The 20,504-nt window shown below is 42.8% G+C and overlaps 1 protein-coding gene and 1 long non-coding RNA gene across 2 annotated transcripts; both read left to right on the top strand.

Annotated features, from left to right (window-relative positions):
- The first annotated feature begins 156 nt into the window (after positions 1 to 156).
- Positions 157 to 7,589, top strand: LOC131496030 (uncharacterized). Its single transcript, XR_009254274.1, has 2 exons — positions 157 to 435; positions 6,930 to 7,589. It is a non-coding gene; the product is annotated as an uncharacterized LOC131496030 (long non-coding RNA).
- An 8,722-nt stretch (positions 7,590 to 16,311) lies between these two features.
- Positions 16,312 to 20,206, top strand: LOC131496063 (olfactory receptor 6N2). The gene has a single exon (XM_058701238.1). It carries the CDS (start codon positions 17,245 to 17,247, stop codon positions 18,301 to 18,303), a length of 1,059 nt encoding a protein of 352 aa, XP_058557221.1. The 5' UTR covers positions 16,312 to 17,244; the 3' UTR covers positions 18,304 to 20,206.
- Positions 20,207 to 20,504: the final 298 nt, after the last annotated feature.

Consider the following 20,504-nt stretch of genomic DNA (forward strand, 5'->3'; position numbering starts at 1 on the left):
GAAAGCCAATTCCAAAGGAGAATGAGTTTTCTCTTATGCCACCACCCTTCTAGAACCCTACCATAGAGTCCTGACTTCATCGGTTCATAAGTGCCTGCCTTAGGGACTTCCCGGTGCAGAATTCTCCCTGGGGACCCTTCCTCAAAATGCACTGTGTCTACTCACTGATTCTTCTTCTGGCCTTACCATTCTGAGCTCTGTGGGGCTCTTCTGAGAGGACTCACATTTCCCTCTTCTTTCACTGCGTCTTCCTCCAGCTCTTACTGAGAACATTCTGGAATTCCAGAGGGGATCCTCCAGGGAGACTCAGCAGGCGCCTTTGAGAATGTGGGTGTTTCCTTCTTCCACAGTTCCGCACAATTGACTGTTGGATATGGGGACTAAGGTGTGGAGGCTCTAACGAATCGAGGGATGTTTCCTTTGGACTGTAAGGGGGTGAGTATGAGGATTCCTGATGGGGAATGTGGGAGAAAACACTGGAACCTGACTCTAGGGTCACATTCCATCCCCCCAGAAAAGCACTGGCTGTGCAGCAAGAAGCTGGACTCCACTCCAACTGTCAACAAGACTGAGATGCAAACCTCTTCTGCCTTCCGAAAAGTGAGGGCTTGAAAAGTGATTTTATAACATTTATGTCATTTTCAGCTTTATTCCTTCTATACTTCTGGCTCTGGGGAAATTTTTCAAGAAGCAAAGTTCTGAAGCAGTTAATTTTCTGTCTCCGCCCCCAAAAACCATTCTCCACCTGCTCCTCCCACATGACTGTGGTGGTGCTATTCTTTGGCTCTGCCTTTGTTGTCTATGTGGGGCTGCATGGGAGCCGCTCTGAGGGCACAGACAAGCATATCGCCTTGGGGTACGCCCTTCTCACTCCTCTCCTCAACCCCATTATTTATAGTCTTCGTAACAAGGTGAAGGAGGTTGTCAGGAGGGTTACGCCGAGGATCAGGGCTCTGTTGAAGGGACCCTGAGGGTCTATGGAGTCATTTGGTGACTGTAGGGGTCAGTTCGTTAGTCGCTCAAACAATCCATCAAATAATTTTTTCAAATGCACTGTGTATTCTAATGTATATAAATAAATTCCAGTAGATGTTCAAACACCCTGCATATTCCAACAGACAGCGTCTTGGTTTGAAGCAAACTGAGAGAGTTGTAGAGGTCAAGCCAACGTGGCCTCTGAACCCTTTCCTGTCCAGTACGGGTGAAAAGACACATCTTATAAAAAATAACCAAAAGTAAGGATGCGGGTGCAGATCTTTAGGCAGACTTAGAACTTAGGGAGAAATGGAACTATGTTTGAAAAGATTTGGAAGACCAAAGTCTGACTGTGGCATTATGTCCAAGATGGGGTCCTGGAAAAGCATGGAGAAAGGAGAAAAACAAGGCTAGCAGAAGAAAAGGGAACGAGCTTCTCGGGCACGTGTTCCGATGTGGATCGGGAAACCATGGGAAAGGGGCTGATACAAGTATGGGGTTCCATGTCCCCAGGAAATCCCGCAGTCCAAGAGACTTTGAAGCTGGAGCCGGGAAGTTATTCTCCAAAAGGGAAGATTGAAGATGGGAGATGAGGGTTCTGGGGGTGCTGGTGGTTAAAAGCGAGTTAGAGGAATATGCCCTGTGGTGTGAATTGGGAGTCATCAGTTAGGCATCTGGGCAACCCCACTGACCGAGTCCCGTGAGTGCAGAACTAGCTCTGGGAACCAAGAGGAGGTAATCAAAAGGAGGCATCGTTTATGTTTCCAGAGAGTTTACTGTTTTGTGTTGAAGAGTCAGTCCTCCTTCCCCCCCCTCCCCCCCGTCTTTCCCCCCCTCTCACTCTCTCTCTCACACACAGCACCACCACCATAAGTGACATAATGACTAATATCAAGAAATGGATGTTTCCTTTTTGCTTTTCGCTCCATGCATATCTGTGGTGGTGGGAGGTCATGAAGGTAGAGGGAAGTGGCGGCAGGATTGGCAGAAAAGGGCTGAGGGAAAAATAAAGCAGCTTCAAAGTTGTTGATTTTGATAAATCCCCCCAAGCCTCAGACTGTGGAATCCTAACCTCCTGGGTGCCTAGTTGGGACTTCTCTGAAAGTTCCCTTCAGACCAGACACGGAACTGTGGGATCTGCAGAGGGGACGCCTTGTCTGAAGAGAACAGGGCAGCATCTCTACTGAAAATACGTAAAGGAAACTTGCTTTCGAAAGAATTCTTCTGGGCAGCGTTTAAAACAATGGTAGAATGAATGATTTGGGGGGTTTCTTGTTTTTTCCTAATGATATTGAGATACTTTCTAAGACAAAGATGACTTGATGTTTATTTTAACTTATTTTTAGTGGAAGGAAAAGGTATGTGGGGTGATGTACAGTGACACTGCCCTCCTTCCCAAATCAGTAATCCTCACTAGAGCCATGGAATGTTCTGGAATCTCCATTTATTTCTTTCATATTTATCTATTTATTTTGAGAGAGGGAGAGAGAGAGAATCTCAAGCAGGTTCCACACTGTCAGCACAGAGCCACACACAGGGCTTGATCTCATGAACCGTGAGATCGTGACCTGAGCCGAAACCAAGAGTCGGATGCTCAAGGAACTGAGCCACCCAGGCACCTCTGGAATCTCCATTCATTAAATGGAGATGGGCTGTCGAACTTGAGGTTTTTCTGACAGCAATGTAGCCTTGGCTTCATTCAGGTCAGCTCCCTGACCATCCAGCCCAGATCTGGACTACATTCTCTGCTCTGACCTTTGTGGGGGTCCTGAGTGAAGAGAAACCCATTTTAACACTATTAAAGCATGAAAGCTAATCTTATGTGTGGTAACAACAACAACAACAACAACAGTGGCAGAACTCAAAGTGTCCCAAGGGTCCCCGGGCAACGTGATTGTTGTTTTCTTGTGGGAGTGGGGTGGGGTGGGGAGAGGCCTGTCCTGGTAAGACAAGTGGACTAGGTTCAAGTCCAGAGTAAGCCAGCACAGGATTTACGAAGACTTACTTGGAGCAGACACCATCTGCAATTCCCTGCCACCAGGAAGTCCCTGAATCACTGAACTTCTGAGTTGGGCGGGGCCTAGGCAGCCATGTGGCCCAAACTCGTCTGTCTTTATGGAAGATAAAAGTGAAGTCAGTGGGTGGCAAACGCCCTGCCCACGGTTACATGGGAATTGAGAAGTCGTCTGGGGATGGAACAGTACCAAGGGTTTCTAACTCTTCCCACTGTACCACTTGGCGGGGTGGGGCGGGGGGCTGCTTGTCTCCTCCTACATACAAAGAACGTGGCCTGCCATGGGGTATATACAAGGCTTTCTCTGGCCAGCGCTAGGGGCCTGGCCTCCTGCCATTTCTACTTTGCCTTCCAGAGGTAGGAGCAGGTTCCACCCTTCCCGAAGCCTTCCTGAGCTCCTGCCCAGCTCCGTAGTCTCTTATGCAGACCAACCATTTATACTGGACTATTTTGTGTCCGTTTTCTCACCGAATTTCCCACAGCGGGAAAATGGGTGAGTGACTTAGCAAAATCAGTTAGTAGGTGAAGAGTCTGAGATCATTTCAAAAATGTGAACTCTCCTGAGCAAGAGGAAAGAACAACAGTTGACAAAACAGAGTCTGGTTGTGCTGAGTTTTCACTTTCTCTGCCACCCCTGCCAACTGTGGACCTTTCAGAGCCTGTGTGAAGCCAGAAGGGACTTTTCCTTAAATGTAGGCTAATTGCAGAACAGACTTTTAAATATGATTCACATGAAACTGCAGAGTCATTACTGGCAAAGTGTTTTGCTCTCTACAATCATAAAGGTCTAAAAATAAGAAATTATAGGTAACAACTCCAGGTCTTTGCCTCACTTAGTGAACAAGTCACAACACGTTTGAGTTTTCCCAAACACGGTGCATTGATTAGCCGTGGCATAGATGAGGCTCAACAGCTCACCTGGAATCTTCGCAGGTAAACCGTAGCCACAAATAATGAATTTTATCCTAGTGAGAACATGCGTCCAAGAACTACCTAAACGACAAAGCTTGAGGGGAGGACCTGGCAGGTTGTGTTTCAACAAGACTCAGGATGCTTTGGAGCAAAGTCAAATCAGAACCACTGATCTGATCTGATTGGTGAAATTGGGGGACGTTGTGGGCATGTGTGGCCCAGCCGTTCCCTCTGCTCCCGTCCTGGGTCCCCCCCCCACCACCACCACCAGTTTGCATGTTCTCTCTGCCAGGGAGTGGAAGGGAACTGTCCTCATGGACGACGTCCAGTAATCAGACGGGGGAACCACAAGCAGACCAATCATAGCCACTGTCAAAGTAAGATATTCAAAAACCCTCTCCTGAGTAAATAATGCATCAGGCTGATAAATCATAAGTAAGGATATAAAACATTTCATGAGAGTAATTAACACAACCCACCCACTGAAGGCACATGAAATCCAGATCAACTTCAAGCACGCACGAATTAAACTCATTCCAAGCTGTAAAATAAGGCACACTAAAGTTGTGTGCCCTTTGTTCTGGAGATCTACTGCACAGCACGGGGACCGTACTTAACGATACTTTATTGTATATTTGAAATTTGCTAAGAGAGATCTCCAGAGTTTGCTCCACAAAAAAAAAAAAAAAAAAAAAAAGGAAAAAGAAAGAAAGAAAATAGTAAGTATGTGAGCTGATGGATATTTAATTAGCTTGATTGTGGCCATCATTTCACAGTGACTACCCCTTATCCGTGGTTCCAGGAAGCCGTGGTCAGCCATGGTCTGGAAATAGAGGATCCTCTCGCTGACGGATCATCAGACGGCCACTAGTAGACTGACGCTGTGTCACAATGCCTCCACCCTTCACCTCCTCCATCTCATCACGTAGGCATTTTATCATCTGACGTCCTCACAAGAAGGAGGGAGAGTGCAAGATAGTCAGGTGTTTTGAGACAGAGAGAGATAGAAACCATACTCATATAACTTCTAGCCCAGTATATTCTTATAATTGTCCTATTTTATCATAAGCTATTGTTGCTAATCTTTTACCGTGCCTAATTTATAAATCAAATTTGATCCTAGGTATTATGTACAAGAATAAATATAATAATATATTTGCAATTTCAGGCATCCACTGGGGGTCTTGCAACATATTACCTACAGATCAGAAGGGGCTATTGCACTTGTAAACTGAAACATCAAGTTGTACACCTAAATACATGCAATTTCTACTTGTCAATCATATGCCAATAAAGATGAAAATAAGTTAAAGTAAGCCTCAACACAGTTAAGAGAGTTAATATTATATAGATATTTTTTTATACATTTTTATTTTATTTTATTTTTTAACTTTTAATATTTTTAATTTGAGAGAGAGAGAGAGAGAGAATGTGCGTCAGAGTGAGGGAGGGGACAGAGGGAGAGAGAGAGAAACTTAAGCAGACCTCATGCTCAGGGCAGAGCCCAATGCAGGGTTCCATCCCATGACCGTGGGATTGCAAACTGAGTCAAAATCAAGAATGGGACATTCAACCCAATGAGCCACCCAGATGCCCAATAGACAGGTTTTTAAATTATAACATAATTTAGTTTGTAATAAATAACTATATGATAAATTTTAAATGTCCATATGTTTGATATTTTAAAGGGCACTTCTAAACAACCTATGAATCTAAGAAGAAATTGTAAAAGAAAGTGGAAAACTTTCAGACCCAAGGGATAATAAAATTAATCATACTTTCAAAACTTCAGGATAAACCTATAGTGCTTCTTGGAGAGAAATTCATAACCTTAAGTGTTTACATTGTAAGAGAAGGAATGTGCAAAATTGATCTAAAATAGGAACTTAGAAAACTACTATCAGGAGAAAAAAAACAAGGAAAAGAAGAAAAAGATAAATATGGGAACAGAAATTAATACATAAAGAATAAACAAAGAGGATATATAAATTAAAGAGTTGGTTCTACGGGGTGCCTGGGTGGCTCAGGTCATGATCTCATGGCTTGTGAGTTTGAGCCCCAAGTGGACATTCTCTCTGTCTGGGATTTTCTCTCCATTTCTCTCTGCCCCTCCCCTGCTCACCGTCTCTCTCTTTCTCAAAGTAAATAAATAAACCTAAAAAAATAAAGAGTTGGTTCTAGGAAAAAAAATAAAATAATTAAAATAATCTAAGGGGAAAAACAAGTAAAGAAGAAAAAGATAAATATGGGAGCAGAAATTAATATAATAAAAATACAACAAAGAGGATATATAAATTAAAGAGTTGGTTCTAGGAAAAATAATAAAATAATTAAAATAATATCAGGAGGAAAAACAAACAAGGGGAGAAAGAGAAAGATAAATACAGGAGCAGAAATAATATAATAAAAAAATACAACAAAGATATATAAATTAAAGAATTGGTTATAGGGAAAATATAATGAAACAAACTCCTGATAAGACTAACAAACAATAAAAGGGAGAGGGGGTAAGAATATGGATATTAAAAATGAAGAATGGATAAAATGCAGGTTTAAACTACAAAGTTGAAGTTGATAACTTTTTTAAGTTTATTTATTTTGAAAGAGAGAGAGAGAGAGAGTGCATGGGAGGGGTAGGGTCAGAGGGAGGGAGAGAGAGAGAAAGAGAGAGAATCCCAAGCAGGCTCTGCACTGTCAACACAGAGCCCAAGGCAGCTCAATCCCACGAACCATGAGATCATGACCTGAGCCAAAATCGAGGGCTGGACTATGAACCAACTGAGCCACTCAGGCGCCCCCCAGATGATAAGTATTAACAATATATGCCAATTAATTAAAATGTAATTAGCTAGACCCATTTTCAGGAAATTTAAAATCACCAATGTCAAGTTTGGAAGCACTAGAAACTCTTAACAGTGAATTAGTTACAAATATTACCGTAAAAGAAAACGTCAAGCCCAGATAGCTTAACAAGTGAGTTCCACCAAATATTGAAGAAAACGGTAACTCCTACTTTTAACCCCTGCAGAGAACAGAAACCTGGAAATTCCACTCAGCGATGCATTTTATGAAGCTCGCCTGATGCCTGATGCTGATTCCAAAATAAACAAAATCAGTGGAAGAAGCAGACTCAGAGGCCGACTCACTCGTGAACGTCAATGCAAAATTCTCCCTCCACGTATTCCTGAGCCAGATTCAATCCTGTGCACTAAGTGGTTACGGCTGAGTTCGGTTTATCTCAGGAATTCAAGATTGATCTAACATTTGAAAAAATGAATAATGTAATTTATCATATTAACGGATTGAAAGAGAAAGAATGATTATCTCTTTGACGCGGCAATAAGAAAACCATAATCATTCATAAATGTAACAATAAGAAACAACAGTAAAGCTACAAATAGAAAATACAGTTCTTGATAAAGGCGCGTTAAAAAAGTCACGCCGTGGATCCGAGAGTGAACTGTGAAAAGCATTTCCTTTTAAGGAACATTTAAGATTGAGAGCAAAACACGATTAATGGCTAACACAACTTCCATTCAGCGTTGGAGGAGATAGTGGCTGTTGCAGCAAATAAACAAAAAAGGTTAAAGCCATTAAAAGAATAAATACTGGGAAAAGCTGTAACTATTGGTAGATGTACTCTTACTTGTGTTGAAGCATCATAACCACAAATAAATTATTAAAATTAGTATGGAGTGTCGACCAGCTTGCTGGATACAATTCAGTTCAAAAAGCCAATGTCATTATTGCATAATGACAACTATCATAAAATATAATTAAAGAGAATTCACAACAGCAAAAAAATATATATAAAGTACTTAACAAAAGATGTTCAAGACTTTTGGAGAAATTCTTGTGAATTTGTATTCAACATCATTACCTAACACTTATATATAAATGATGAGATTGAACACATTTGTGTGAAGGGAAATCAATATTAGGAAAACCTCTCCTTACTCTGTATTGGCCTTTTGATAAGACAAAATCTCATACAAGTTCCGGAAGTGGTGTTCATGGAATTTGACAACCTTCCCCAAGGTCATTCCCCAAGGTCAAGAGTAATCATGATATTCAAGAAGAAAAGGGAGAAAAAGTGTCCTACGTGGGGTGACAGGGATCCCATCGTAGATCAGGTGAGTCAGATTTATAAGATAATTTAATTATACTCAGTGGTCTAGGAAAGTGACAGTACTAAAAGAAATTGTAACTTAAACTTTGTTTTATACAGTAAAGAGCCATGTTGAATGTAAGTCTTTTCTCTAATGGCTTTTCAGACACAGAACTAAAATAGACCATGTGGGAGAGTGTGAAATCCACATGAGGAGCTGAACCATGTTCGGCATCTGGAATCCTCAACAGGAGGGTGTAGGGTGTCCGCCATAGTTTATAAAAAACTCCACATAATTTCAGCTCAAAAATTGCCAAAAGATGGGGCGCCTGGGTGGCTCAGTCGGTTAAGCGTCTGACTTTGGCTCAGGTCATGGTCTCACAGTCTGTGAGTTCGAGCCCCACATCGGGCTCTGTGCTGATGGCTCAGAGCCTGGAGCCTGCTTCCGATTCTGTGTCTCCCTATCTCTTTGCCCCTTCCCTGCTCATGCTCTGTCTCTCTCTGTCTCAAAAATAAATAAACATTAAAAAAAATTGCCAAAAGAACTTTTATTTTTATTTCTTTTAGACTCCTACAAGTGTGAACAGAAGGGAGGAAGAGAGTAAACGTGATTACCATATTAGAAATCAAGTGATTACCACTTTAGAAATCAAGAGCTGTTATGAATTTTCAAAATTTTTTTTACCTTGAAAAACAAAGGTTATTTTTTGTTTGGTTTGGTGGGGAAATACCACCTTCAGATATAGCTGAAATGATTAACCACCAGTACAGGTCATGAACCGATCCTAATCCCTCATGGTGGACACACTTTACGATGCCCTCAGATCTATGAAATAATGTGGATGATGCAAATTAACCTAGAAACAAAACAGGTACAGTCTGTGCGGGTGGTAGACTTCTGGGCAGCATTAGCATGAATCTTGCTTTAGCGTGATTCCTATGCGCAATGGTCTAGTTTCCAGGGACTTACATCTTATATACTTTACACACACACACACACACACACACACACACACACACAGTTTTTTTTTTTAAGTTTGTTTGTTTGCTTATTTATTTATTTATTTATTTATTTTGAGAGAGAGAGAGACAGGGAGAGAGTGCACATGTTGGGGAGGGGCAGAGAGAGAGAGAGAGAGAGAGAGAATCCCAAGCAGGCTCTTTGTCTCTCTGATGCGGTCTCAATCTCATGGATTGGGAGACCCTGACCTGAGCCGAAACCAAGAGTTGGACACTTGACTGTCTGGACCACACAGGTGACCCTTATATCATTATGTCTTTATGCTTCTCTTATTAATGATCATCAGGAGATTTATTAAAAAGTTTCTAAACAAACTTTGAGGTCCAAGCAATGGTTTTGTAGTTTCAACTCTAGCTAATTTCCTTCCTCGTGGGCTGGCTACTCCGAAATTTTCATTTTTCTTCTTTGAAAGGGGGCTAATGCGACATGCCCACTGTGACCCTTACTCTCATTAGGGCTTGTGAGTGCATCTCTGCCATCAGCAAGCCACACAAAGGGCTCTGCCTACGAGCTCTAAGTGACAGGGTGCAGGGTGGGTGTGGGCTCTACAAGTTGTGACAGGTGACCTGAAATGGGGTCACTTATGTCAGGGGGTTTACAATGGAGCTGGGGGACCACTGGGGAAGTGGGCTTCATGCACGTCCTCACCGAGTGGAACCACGAACATTTGAACTGGCCCAAACCACAAATATTCCAAGGACTCTGCGTGAACATCTACAATCTGCTACATATTGGATTTGCTTGGTGAGAGCCCTCACGACCAATTATGCTCAGCCAAGATGACTTTCCTGCTGCCGACACCGATCCAAATTCTTTGTAAACAACACACACACACACACACACACACACAGACACACACACACACACACACACACACACACACACACACACATTTCTCAATTTTCCTTAAAAGTCCCTCCTGTTTGTTCCCTAGGATGACACAATCTCGGTTGCTACCTGAATCTGTGCTCTCCAAATCACTATTGTGAGACCCCAAATAAATGCTTTCACTTGTTTTATTTCAGCTCTGACTCTTTTTAAAAAATTTTTTAAACATTTATTTATTTTTGAGACAGAGAATGAATGGGGGAGCGTCAGAGAGAGAGGGGGACACAGAATCTGAAGCAGGCTCCAGGCTCTGAGCTGTCAACACAGAGCCCGACGTGGGGCTCGAACTCACAGACCACGAGATCATGACCTGAGCCAGAGTCGGACACGTAACCGACTGAGCCGCCCAGACGCCCCAATTTCAGCTCTGTCTCTGTTCTCGGTGGGTGACGTTTATGTTTATAGATTGCGTTGAAGTTCACATAAGAGAAAACTTGTAGAAGAATATCTGTTTGCTCTACATACACTTGAGGATTTTAGGCTGTATAAAGGCTTTCTGGGATTGGGCGAGATACCTTTTCAGGGGCGATGGCACATGGAAGCAGCATCGAAACACTGGAGTCGGAGAAATATTATTCAATATAAAGTGTGTGCGCGTGCGCGAACGTGGAAAGGGTTTCCAAACTGTAGCTCCAGATCCATCTATGCTTCATGGACCCAATGGGATCTCTAGCCTGTTTGTGGAAATAAACTTTGGTTGGAACACAGCCGCGTACATTCATCTGGGTATCGTCTATGGCTACTTGTGTCCTACAAGTGCAGATTGAGTGGCTGTGATGGAACCCAAAAGGCCTGCACAGCCTCAAGTATTTACCGTGTGGCTCACTAAAAAGTTTGCCCGTGCCTTTGTACAGTATTTACATGTTATCCTATAAAGTATAGACTGGGAAACTTTAACAGATTACGTTATAGTTCTAGGGCAAATTATATTCTTAGCACAAATTAATGAAGTGTTTGCTTATCGTTTTTATATTTGTTCGCAATTTGGCATCTCACCACTGGTGGCTCTGGTGCAGAGACGGCATCCTTAGGTGTGTTGCAGAACACTTTTTATTATTATTATTATTTTTTAAAATATTTTTAATTTTTTTTAACGTTTACTCATTTTGGAGAGAGAGACAGAGCATGAGTGGGGGAGGAGCAGAGAGAGAGGGAGAGAGAGAATCCCAAGCAGGCTCCACACTGTCAGCATAGAGCCCATCGTGGGACTCAATCTCACTGAAATCACGATCTGAGCCGAAATCAAGAGTCAGATGCTTAACCAGCTGAGCCACCCAAGCACCCCAAGAATGTGTTTTATATAACTTTGAAGAAAAGGACCCAGGGCTTTGTCACAGGGATCTCTACTCAGTCAGCGGTGACACTCAGAAGTTGTACTAACAACCTCAAAGGGAAACCTAAAGAGTATATTCATCAAGTTTGTAGGTCACATGATGTTGGCAGATGACAGAGTCAGGATGTAATAGCGTCCGAAATCACTTGGGAAACAGATGAGTGACACAAGATAGACTGTAATGGAGGTAAGGAAGGGTCTTGTGTCTGGGCAGCAAAACAAAAACAGAAAGTACAATAACCACAACAAACCCTCCAAACAAATATGGATAGGAAAAAAAAATCTTTGTATCCATTCATTAAGGCATTATTAGGGTCTTCTCTATGCCAGGCACTGTGTTAGAAAGAGGGATTTAGCGTGGAACAGACAAATATGGAATAGACAAACATAATCTCTGCCTTAATGAAGCTTACAGTTCCATTTGAAAATAGATAGTGGATGTAAGTTACTAGAAATGAGATGAATTCATAAATACAGAGTTTTCTGGAAACATATAACAGAAGAATCTGGCCTACCCTGGTTGTAAACGTTGAGTACATTTATGGAGGGTGGATGGGGGGGACAATTATCCGGGAACCCTTTTTAAAAATTCTTATTTATTTTATTTTTGAGAGAGAAAGAGAGAAAGAGAGAGAGAGAGAGAGAGAGAGAGGGAAAGAGAGGGAGCAGGAAGGCATAGATAGAGAGGGTGAGAGAGAATCCCAAGCAGACTCCACACCGTCAGTGCACAGCCCAACATGGGGCTTGAATTCACAAACCATGAGATCATGACCTGAACCAAACTCAAGAGTCAGACGCCCAATGTACTGAGCCACCCAGGTGTCCCAGGGAACCCTTTCCTTAATTCATACAATGAACAGTAATTGAATATCTACTTTGTGCAAAAGGAAAAATACCAGCACTGAATGATAGTGTTAAACAAACTTGGTCTCTGTCTTCACTGACTTTGTAATTTATTGGTAAATAGCGAGAAATAAGCATATAAATCAATAATTAAAATGTGTGCTATGAAAAGAATCTCCTAGTTGCAATGACAAAATAAAGGTTGGAAGATAGGGTGTTTACGTAATGTGGTCAGGTAGGACGTCTTTGAAGAAGAGACATTAAGGTGGAGACCAAAGAATGAGGAGGTGCTACCCTGGAGGAGGAGACAGAGGTACACAACAATGGGGTTTTGTTGTAGAATGTTCCAAGCAGAGCGGAGTGTGATTCCAAAACTTAGGGCGTGTAGCTGATTTCTCTTTTTATGTGAAATCTTTGTAGCCTTGTTGCTGATTTCAGTGCCAAGGCAGTGACAAACTCAAGCCCATCTGGGATAGGGTGACCGGTATGCTGAAGGACTTTGAGGTGGGACAGTCGGAGGTCCTTCCGCTAGAAGCAAAGATAATCAAGTCAGGACATGAAAGCCGTGCTCTAGCGTTGGTGAAATAGAGTTGTATGGGGTCCAGAAGGTCACTTCAGGACCAATGTGTGAGAGTGACAAAGAGATGAGTTTCAGTTCCTGGAAACTCACATTTCAACAATTCAGATTAGTACTTTTATTTTGTAACAAGTCAACTCCTCAATCGGGAAACTATAAATTAATGTTGGACACACTAGACAGGAAAATGGTATAATGGCAGGGAGGGGAAGAAACTTAAAGTATATGCATCACCTAGTGTGTACTTTTACGCACTGCCTTTTATGTATTTTATCGGAGAAATGGAAGACATTGAAAGGCAGCTATGGTGTTCTCACAGGAGACCAACATCAGACTAAGCCACTCTGTGATTGTGATGATATGAGGAAAAAAAAATCTTGTAGAAGCATGTACAAAAATGAGATCACCATACAAACTATAAAAAAGAATCGCTGTCTCCTAGCTAATATGAATGACTGTTGCTTCTCTATCAGTTACAGCTTTTGCCTGACTTCTAGATAAGATTCATTAAGATGCCTGCTCATAGATTTATGTCCAGTAACTGGCGGGATTCACTCGAGATGAAGCCCTGCTTCCAGGAGGCTGACCCCAGATCACCTAACACGAATCCATGAATCCTTTGGAAATTCCACTGTGTGACCCCCCTCATGGCGGTGAGTCAGTAGAACCCATTCCATTAAACAACAGGTAGGTGGACATATTTTAGAACGAATGTAGTTTCTTTTTACAGTCCTCTCACGTAACCCTCACCACATACATTTATACACAAGAAAATACAGACTCAAGGACACAAATGACCGCCTAAGGGCAGGCAGGCAAAGAGCGGGGGTCAGGAGTACAAGCCTTGAGACAGTCACCACTTGGGACTTTGGTTATGTCTCTTCAACCGCTACCAACATTCCTGAGCTTAGAAGTGATGAACAATGGTTCTGAGGCCAGAGCGTGGGCGCTTATAGCCGTGTGACCTGGGGCACATCATGAGAGTCTCTGTGCCTTGGTTTCCTCAAACGTGAAACGGAGTAGCCATGGCACCAACCTCACCGGGTAACTGCAAGGGTTAGTGCAAGGGCCGTGCCAAGCAAGATACGTGTGACCTAGCAGAGGCTCAGTAAATGGGTATTTTATTAGAGCTGTGGTTGAAGTGAACGTTTCTGAGGCTCCAAAACCCATGCTTCCTCCGACCCCCAGAAGAGGCAGCTCCAATCAGAGAGGCATCTCAAAGAAAGAGAGATGTAGGGTTGAATCAGGCACACGATCGGGGAAGTGATTGTTCAGAAAGAGGTGGGGAAATACAGTCTCTTCGGGCCTGTGAGGTGAGACAGGAAATGCAAGGGTGCATTGGTTATGGGAAGGGAGGTGATAGGATGGGGCTGTGTTTTTCAGAGCCAGAGTCCAAGAGTCTGTGTGCAGAAGTCAGTGGTGATAGGAGTGGGGTGGGCATGGAGGAAGCGGTGACAAGATAGGGAGTGTTTGGGGACAGCCTCTTGGAGCCCAGGTGGTGGAAGGCAACGTGGCATCTGTCCGAGTGCCTCCCAGGAGGCTGGCTTGAGCCGGGTTCTCACCTGCCTCTGGGGCTGGAGGTCTCTCCCTTGCCTGCACCCCTTGCGGCCTGAAACAGTCAGAGTGGGCTCAGGGGACCCTGACCCATGGGGATAGGACTCTCTGAAGAGGAGAAAAGGCTCCTGGATCCAGTCTTGGTCTCCCACATATGTCTGAGCCAGGAAAGATGGAAGCAGATGTGGGCGATGTTCAGCTGCTGGTAGGTGAGCCGACCGCCACACTAGCTATGCGATTCTGGGACCCAGAACACGGGATTTGAAAACAGCTAATATTTTGAAATCAGAGAGTTGGCTTAGTGGAAAGATGACTGAAATAAGGATTTGGAATGTCCTGTTGTGAGAATCATAGACTACCACATTGGAAGAGACTTTGAAGGCCATCCTGTCCATCATCCTCCCCATTCTATACTTAAATTCACTCTACAACCGAGAGAGTGGCTAACTGTGCTAACACCTGCTTTGAAAATGTTGAGAGACAAGAAGCTGCCCTGTGTGTGCTGCACGGAGGGCAGAACGTGGGGGCTTCTGTGAAAATTATTCATGACACAGGAACGGTGAATACAAAGATTGTGAGGTGTTTTATCATCTCAGAAGCAGACATATTTGAAAAGACTTCACCCAGAGGTGCTTGGGTGGCTCCGTCAGTTGAGCGTCCAACTCTTGATTGAGGTTCAGGTCATGATCTCAGGGTCTATGGGTTTAAGCCCTGCGTCGGGCTGTGAGCTGCCAGTGTGGAGCCTACTTGGGATTCTCTGTCTCCCTCTCTCTGCCCAACCACCACCCCTCTCAAAATAGATAAACATTAAAAAAAAGAAAAAGAAGGACAAAACTTCACCTAGAGAGGGGCATATGCAGGCTCTCTAACTGGGGAGGTTAAAGACACTTGCTGACATAAGAATTTTAGATCCAGAAGGTGGGTGCTTCTGGAATTATTCCATGTTTGCAAGACCTTACTGATCTACACAAACCGTTGGTTTCAGAAAAGCTAATTGGCGGAAGGATAAAACATCATCGATAACAATTACACACAAAAGATGATAAAGAATACTTGTTGAATTTAACTTCTCTGGGTGGACAAGGGTAATGGGTTCTTCAACAGGGTTACAGGAAGCGATGCAAGAAAAAATTATGATGCTAACTTCCTGTAGAAAAAAAATTAATGTTTATTTATTTTTGAGAGAGAGAGAGAGGGAGGGAGAGAGAGGGAAAGACAGCACGAGCAGGGGAGGGTCAGAGAGAGAGGGAGACAAGAATCCAAAGCAGGCTCCAGGCTCTGAGCTGTCAGCACAGAGCCTGATGCGGGGCTCGAACCCACCAACCGCGAGATCATGACCTGAGCCGAAGTCTGCCCCCTACCGACTGAGCCACCCAGGTGCCCCATTAAGTTCCTTTAGATATATGGAGCCCATGATGCCGTGGGGACAACAAGAAGGATGTGTTCAGGGGCAATTAAAAAATATAAGTTAAATTCAGGCTACAAAAAAGTTCAAGCACATTAGAAAAACATTAACGAGTTCATAGGTTTGTGCTTTGTTATTCTGGGCATTGGTGCGGATACACAGCAGTTAATTAAGTACTACCTTTACTCTCAAGGATCTTGCCAATTCATGGGGAAGAGCACACTCATTATAAAGGTACTACAGCGTGTTTAGCGGGCACTGTAAACATTACGAGGACATAGAAGAAGGAACAAGGGAGTCAGGAAAGGCTTCACTGAGGAGTTGACACTTGACCTAATATTGAAGGATGAGAAACAGTGGCCAGGTGGAGAAAAAAGAGAGAAGGGCAAACCGGAAGCGCACGGTTAGGAGGGGCACAGATGTCAGAAATGCAGTGAAGCAAAGATTTATGTGTTAACATTATTTGTCTCCTATAATTAGAGAGGTGAATGCGCGTTCCCTGCAGATCCAAGAGGTCCAAGAGAAGTGCCTTAAACACTGATTGCTTTGAATCAATTGAGCATTTTAAAGTCTCAAACTCAATAGTTTATTTGCACTGCGGGGCACATGGGTTTAGGAGTAGCATTTGAGTTTGAGTGAGTGGAGGGAAAGCGTATGGGCTGCGTTAATTGTTATATTCACTAGTTGGATTTAAAAAATGGTTTCATTGAATACCTTGAATGTGAAAACCATTGTCCCAAGTATTAGGGCTACAAAAAGAAGACACAGCAGCTTGTCAATATGGAAGCTAGAGTTTGGACAGCCCTCTCCAGAGGCACTGTGACCTCTACCGGGTATGACATGGCTGACACTGGCCACCATTTTTATGCATTTGTAGTCACATTGCGATGTTTTGCGTTGGTGGTTTCTTTTCTCTCTCTCCCTCCCCCTCTCCCTCTCCCTCTGTCTCTCTCCCTTCCTGTCTCTCTGTATCTGCTGCACACTGTGCTTGAAAACAATTAGAATGCGCCACACTTTTTTGGCATGAAATTTCACCAAGCCAGCTCTGTATCCCCAACCTCTAGTCATACAATCAGTTTTGTGAAAATGCAGGATATAGGTTTCCTGCCACCTGATCGGTTCTTTTGGAGTCCACAGTCACCAGATTTGTGAAACACCCCACTCCTCTTTCCACCAGAAACACCCACAAGGCAAATTCACACCTTCGCCTCTGAGGTTGAGGTTAGAAGAGTAAAACATCAGTGATGCTTTAAAAACTGCATCTGATGATGCCAGGCATCTGGCTGGCATTCTTCCTAAGGGGGTGAAGTCCCAGGTCACTGGGGGAACCTCCCTCATTGCCTCGCTATAGAAGAGAACACGCATTTCCCTAAGTCCGGCTCTCTCCTGCTCAGCATTTGCTCGTGTACTTCTTGTCTGAACTATTTTCTTCATTTCTCTAACTAACTGCTACTGTGCCTGGAAAGTTCTGGAGCTTCCTCCTCTGAGAAGCCTCTCACTCACCCTGGTCTAAGAAATGAGGGATTCTGTGTCTCCCTCTCTCACTGCCCCTCCCCTCTCACTCTCAAAAAGAAATACACATTAAAAAAATTTAATGAAAAAAAGAGTAATAAAATGCGGCCTTTAAATAAATTTAAAAACACAATAAAGAGAAATGAAGTGTTGAGTTGGGCTTGGCGGTCACCTCCACTCAGTTTCTTCTCCTTCCCTTCCCCACCCCAGCCTCCCATGGAACGGAGAAACCATTCGAGCCTGGCTGAGTTCGTGTTCCTTGGTTTCCCCAAAGTGGGACATGTCAGGGGCTGGCTTTTTGCCCTGTTGCTGTTGGCATATCTGTTCACTTTCTGCGGCAACTTGCTCACCTTCTTGGCCATACGACTGAACGCAGCCCTCCACACACCCATGTACCACTTTGTCAGTATACTCTCCTTATTGGAACTGTGGTATACGGCCACTACCATCCCCAACATGCTAGCCAATCTTCTCCGTGAGAAGAAGACCATTTCTTTTGCTGGATGCCTCCTTCAGACCTACTTCTTCCACTCTCTAGGGGCCTCTGAATGCTACCTTCTTACAGCCATGGCCTATGACCGATACCTGGCCATTTGCCGACCCCTCCACTACCCTGCAGTTATGACCCCGACACTCTGTGGCAAGTTGGCTGCTGGTTGTTGGACTTGTGGCTTCCTGTGTCCCATTTCTGAAGTCATCCTGGTCTCCCAGCTCCCCTTTTGTGGCTATAATGAAGTTCAACACATCTTCTGTGACTTCCCACCTCTGCTGAGCCTGGCCTGCAAGGACACATCCACTAATGTCCTCGTGGACTTTGCTATCAATGCTGTCATCATCCTTATCACCTTCCTCTTTATTATGGTTTCTTATGGAAGAATCATCAGTGCTGTACTGAAGATAAAAACAGCAGAAGGAAGAAAGAAGGCCCTCTCTACCTGTGCGTCACATCTCACTGTGGTGCTCATCTTTTTTGGGAGTATCATTTTCATGTATGTGCGCCTAAAGAAGAGCTATTCCCTGACCCTTGACCGGACACTTGCTGTAGTCTACTCTGTACTAACACCACTCGTCAACCCAATTATCTACAGTCTTCGTAACAAGGAACTCATTAAGGCCATCAAGAGGACCATCTGCCAGAAGTCAGGAAGGGCTCACCATTGACTCTCTACCAAGGTCCTTCTTCCATTTTAGGGTTGGCCTCAGAAACGTTCTATGTACCTTGGTCTTGGCCTTCAATAATCTTCCCATTACCACACATGCTATGGATCCCATCTCCTCTGGCCTTCTCAAAGTATGTTTTTCTTTTATTTCCTACGTCTTTATGTTTTCCATTTTTCACTTGATCAGTGCTTTCAGCATTTAAGAATACTTTAGAATCTTCCTTCTTAGAAACAGGCACACATATTTCCCTGGCCACACATTCCCAGCCAGCTACAGGTCTATTTCTTATGCTCTCATTTCCAATTAAACTCTCAACGTGATTAATGACACAGTCTACCTCCTCGTCTTCACTCCCTACACATTTTGCAACCCACTGCCATCTGGCTTTGGCTCAAAGCTTTCAAAAAATATTGTGTCAAGCTCATTAATGACCTCCATGCTGCCTTATCTGTTAGACTCGTCTTGTCTTTCCTCTTATATATTTTTATTTCTTTATTTTAAATTTCAATCCAAATTAGTTAGCATATAGTGTGATAATGATTTCAGGAATAGAATTTAGTGACTCATCACTTACATATAACACCCAGTGCTCATCCCAACAAGGGCCGGCCCATTTAACCCATCCCACCACCCAATGCCCCTCCAGCAACCCTTGGTTTGTTCTCTGTATTTAGGAGCCTCTTGTGGTTTATCTCCCTCTCTGTTATCTTATTTTTGCCTCCCTTCCCCTATGTTCATCTGTTTTGTCTCATAAATTCCATATATAAGTGAAATCGTATGATATTCATCTTTCTTGAACTCTTGATATACATGACCAATTCTTTTTTAAAAAGTGGTCTCTTCGCTTTGATTGTATCATTATCTCTTGATTTTCTCCTTCTTCATTAAATCCATCTTTCTGTCTTTTTTTGTCCTATCTTACTTGATGCTTGAGGTATCCTTATGGCTTTCAATTTCGTATCTATGCCAGAACTCTTTGAATTCTTCGAATGCATTAAGACTTGAATGGATCCGAGAATTCGCACCGATTTCCCACCGACCTTCATTTGGTTCAATCCTTCTCATTGTGTGAGTTTCTGTTCAAATGGCACTTTCAAGTGACATTAACTTCTAGAGGACTTCTTGAACGCCCACCTAATATATGTTACTCATTTTTTTCTCATTTGAATTATGTTTGCTTTCTTCAAAGTGTGTTCTACAACTTATATATGTATATGTAGTTAGATAGGTGTAGATATTGGTATTATATAGATATTATATGTAATTCTTTCCTACAAGTCCATAAACTGCATTTGGTCTGAAATCATGTCAGTTTTGTTACTCACTGTATGTCCAGAATTTAACGAGTGTTTAAACGTGCTGAATATCAATAAAAATGCCAAGAATGAAAAATGTAATGAATCTTACCTACTCCTATCACTCACACATTTTGATCCCTACTTTGATCACTACTGGAACCTACTCTTTTCTAAAATGCTTTGATCCACACCAGTTGAACTCACCCGTGTTTCCTACACAACCAGCCTCAACTTGTCCGTAACCATGTAACACTTTGCCATTTAACACTTTTTGGCTAATAACTGACAACTAACCCTTATTAACCACTAACTGTGTGCTGCTCTCAGTGATTTTTCTGGATCTCTATTTCTTTATTCACAAACGGTGGTGGGCGAGTAAGCCAGCATTAGGTGACGTTCCCTGCTAACATGATACAGTTCTAAGACCCCATTTAACCCTTTACTTTCTTAGATGTTCTTTGGGGGGCCTGGAATTCCAAGGCTAGTAATTTATCACAAACATGAGTTTTTTTCTGAGTCACAAATTTCCCAGAATCTTTTAAGATTCCTCATACATTTATTACATTTTCTAGGTGTTCAAACAATTACCTCAAATATAAGACCTTTCTTAGCCATGCAGATTAATTGAACATTGAAACTATTTTTCTTATGTATAGCATATGGATATGAAGTTATAAAAATTCTGTGTGTGTGTGTGTGTGTGTATAGTATGCAAACATATAAACACACATATATATGTAACTTTCAAAACTCCTTGGAACAAAGAGGGAAGAAATCATGATCCTCATTTATAGATGAGACTGCTTTAGTATTTCTTTGCCTATATTTTAATGCCTCACCTTTCTTATTTCTGTATCCATTTTTCTCTCTATATTATTGTGTATTGCAACTATTACTTCTCTA

Source organism: Neofelis nebulosa, chromosome 15, assembly GCF_028018385.1.
Source record: "Neofelis nebulosa isolate mNeoNeb1 chromosome 15, mNeoNeb1.pri, whole genome shotgun sequence".
NCBI lineage: Eukaryota > Metazoa > Chordata > Mammalia > Carnivora > Felidae > Neofelis > Neofelis nebulosa.

Excerpts from the sequence above, each read along its gene's own strand:
- LOC131496063 (XM_058701238.1), top strand. The coding sequence starts at position 17,245 with ATGCGGCCTTTAAATAAATTTAAAAACACAATAAAGAGAAATGAAGTG.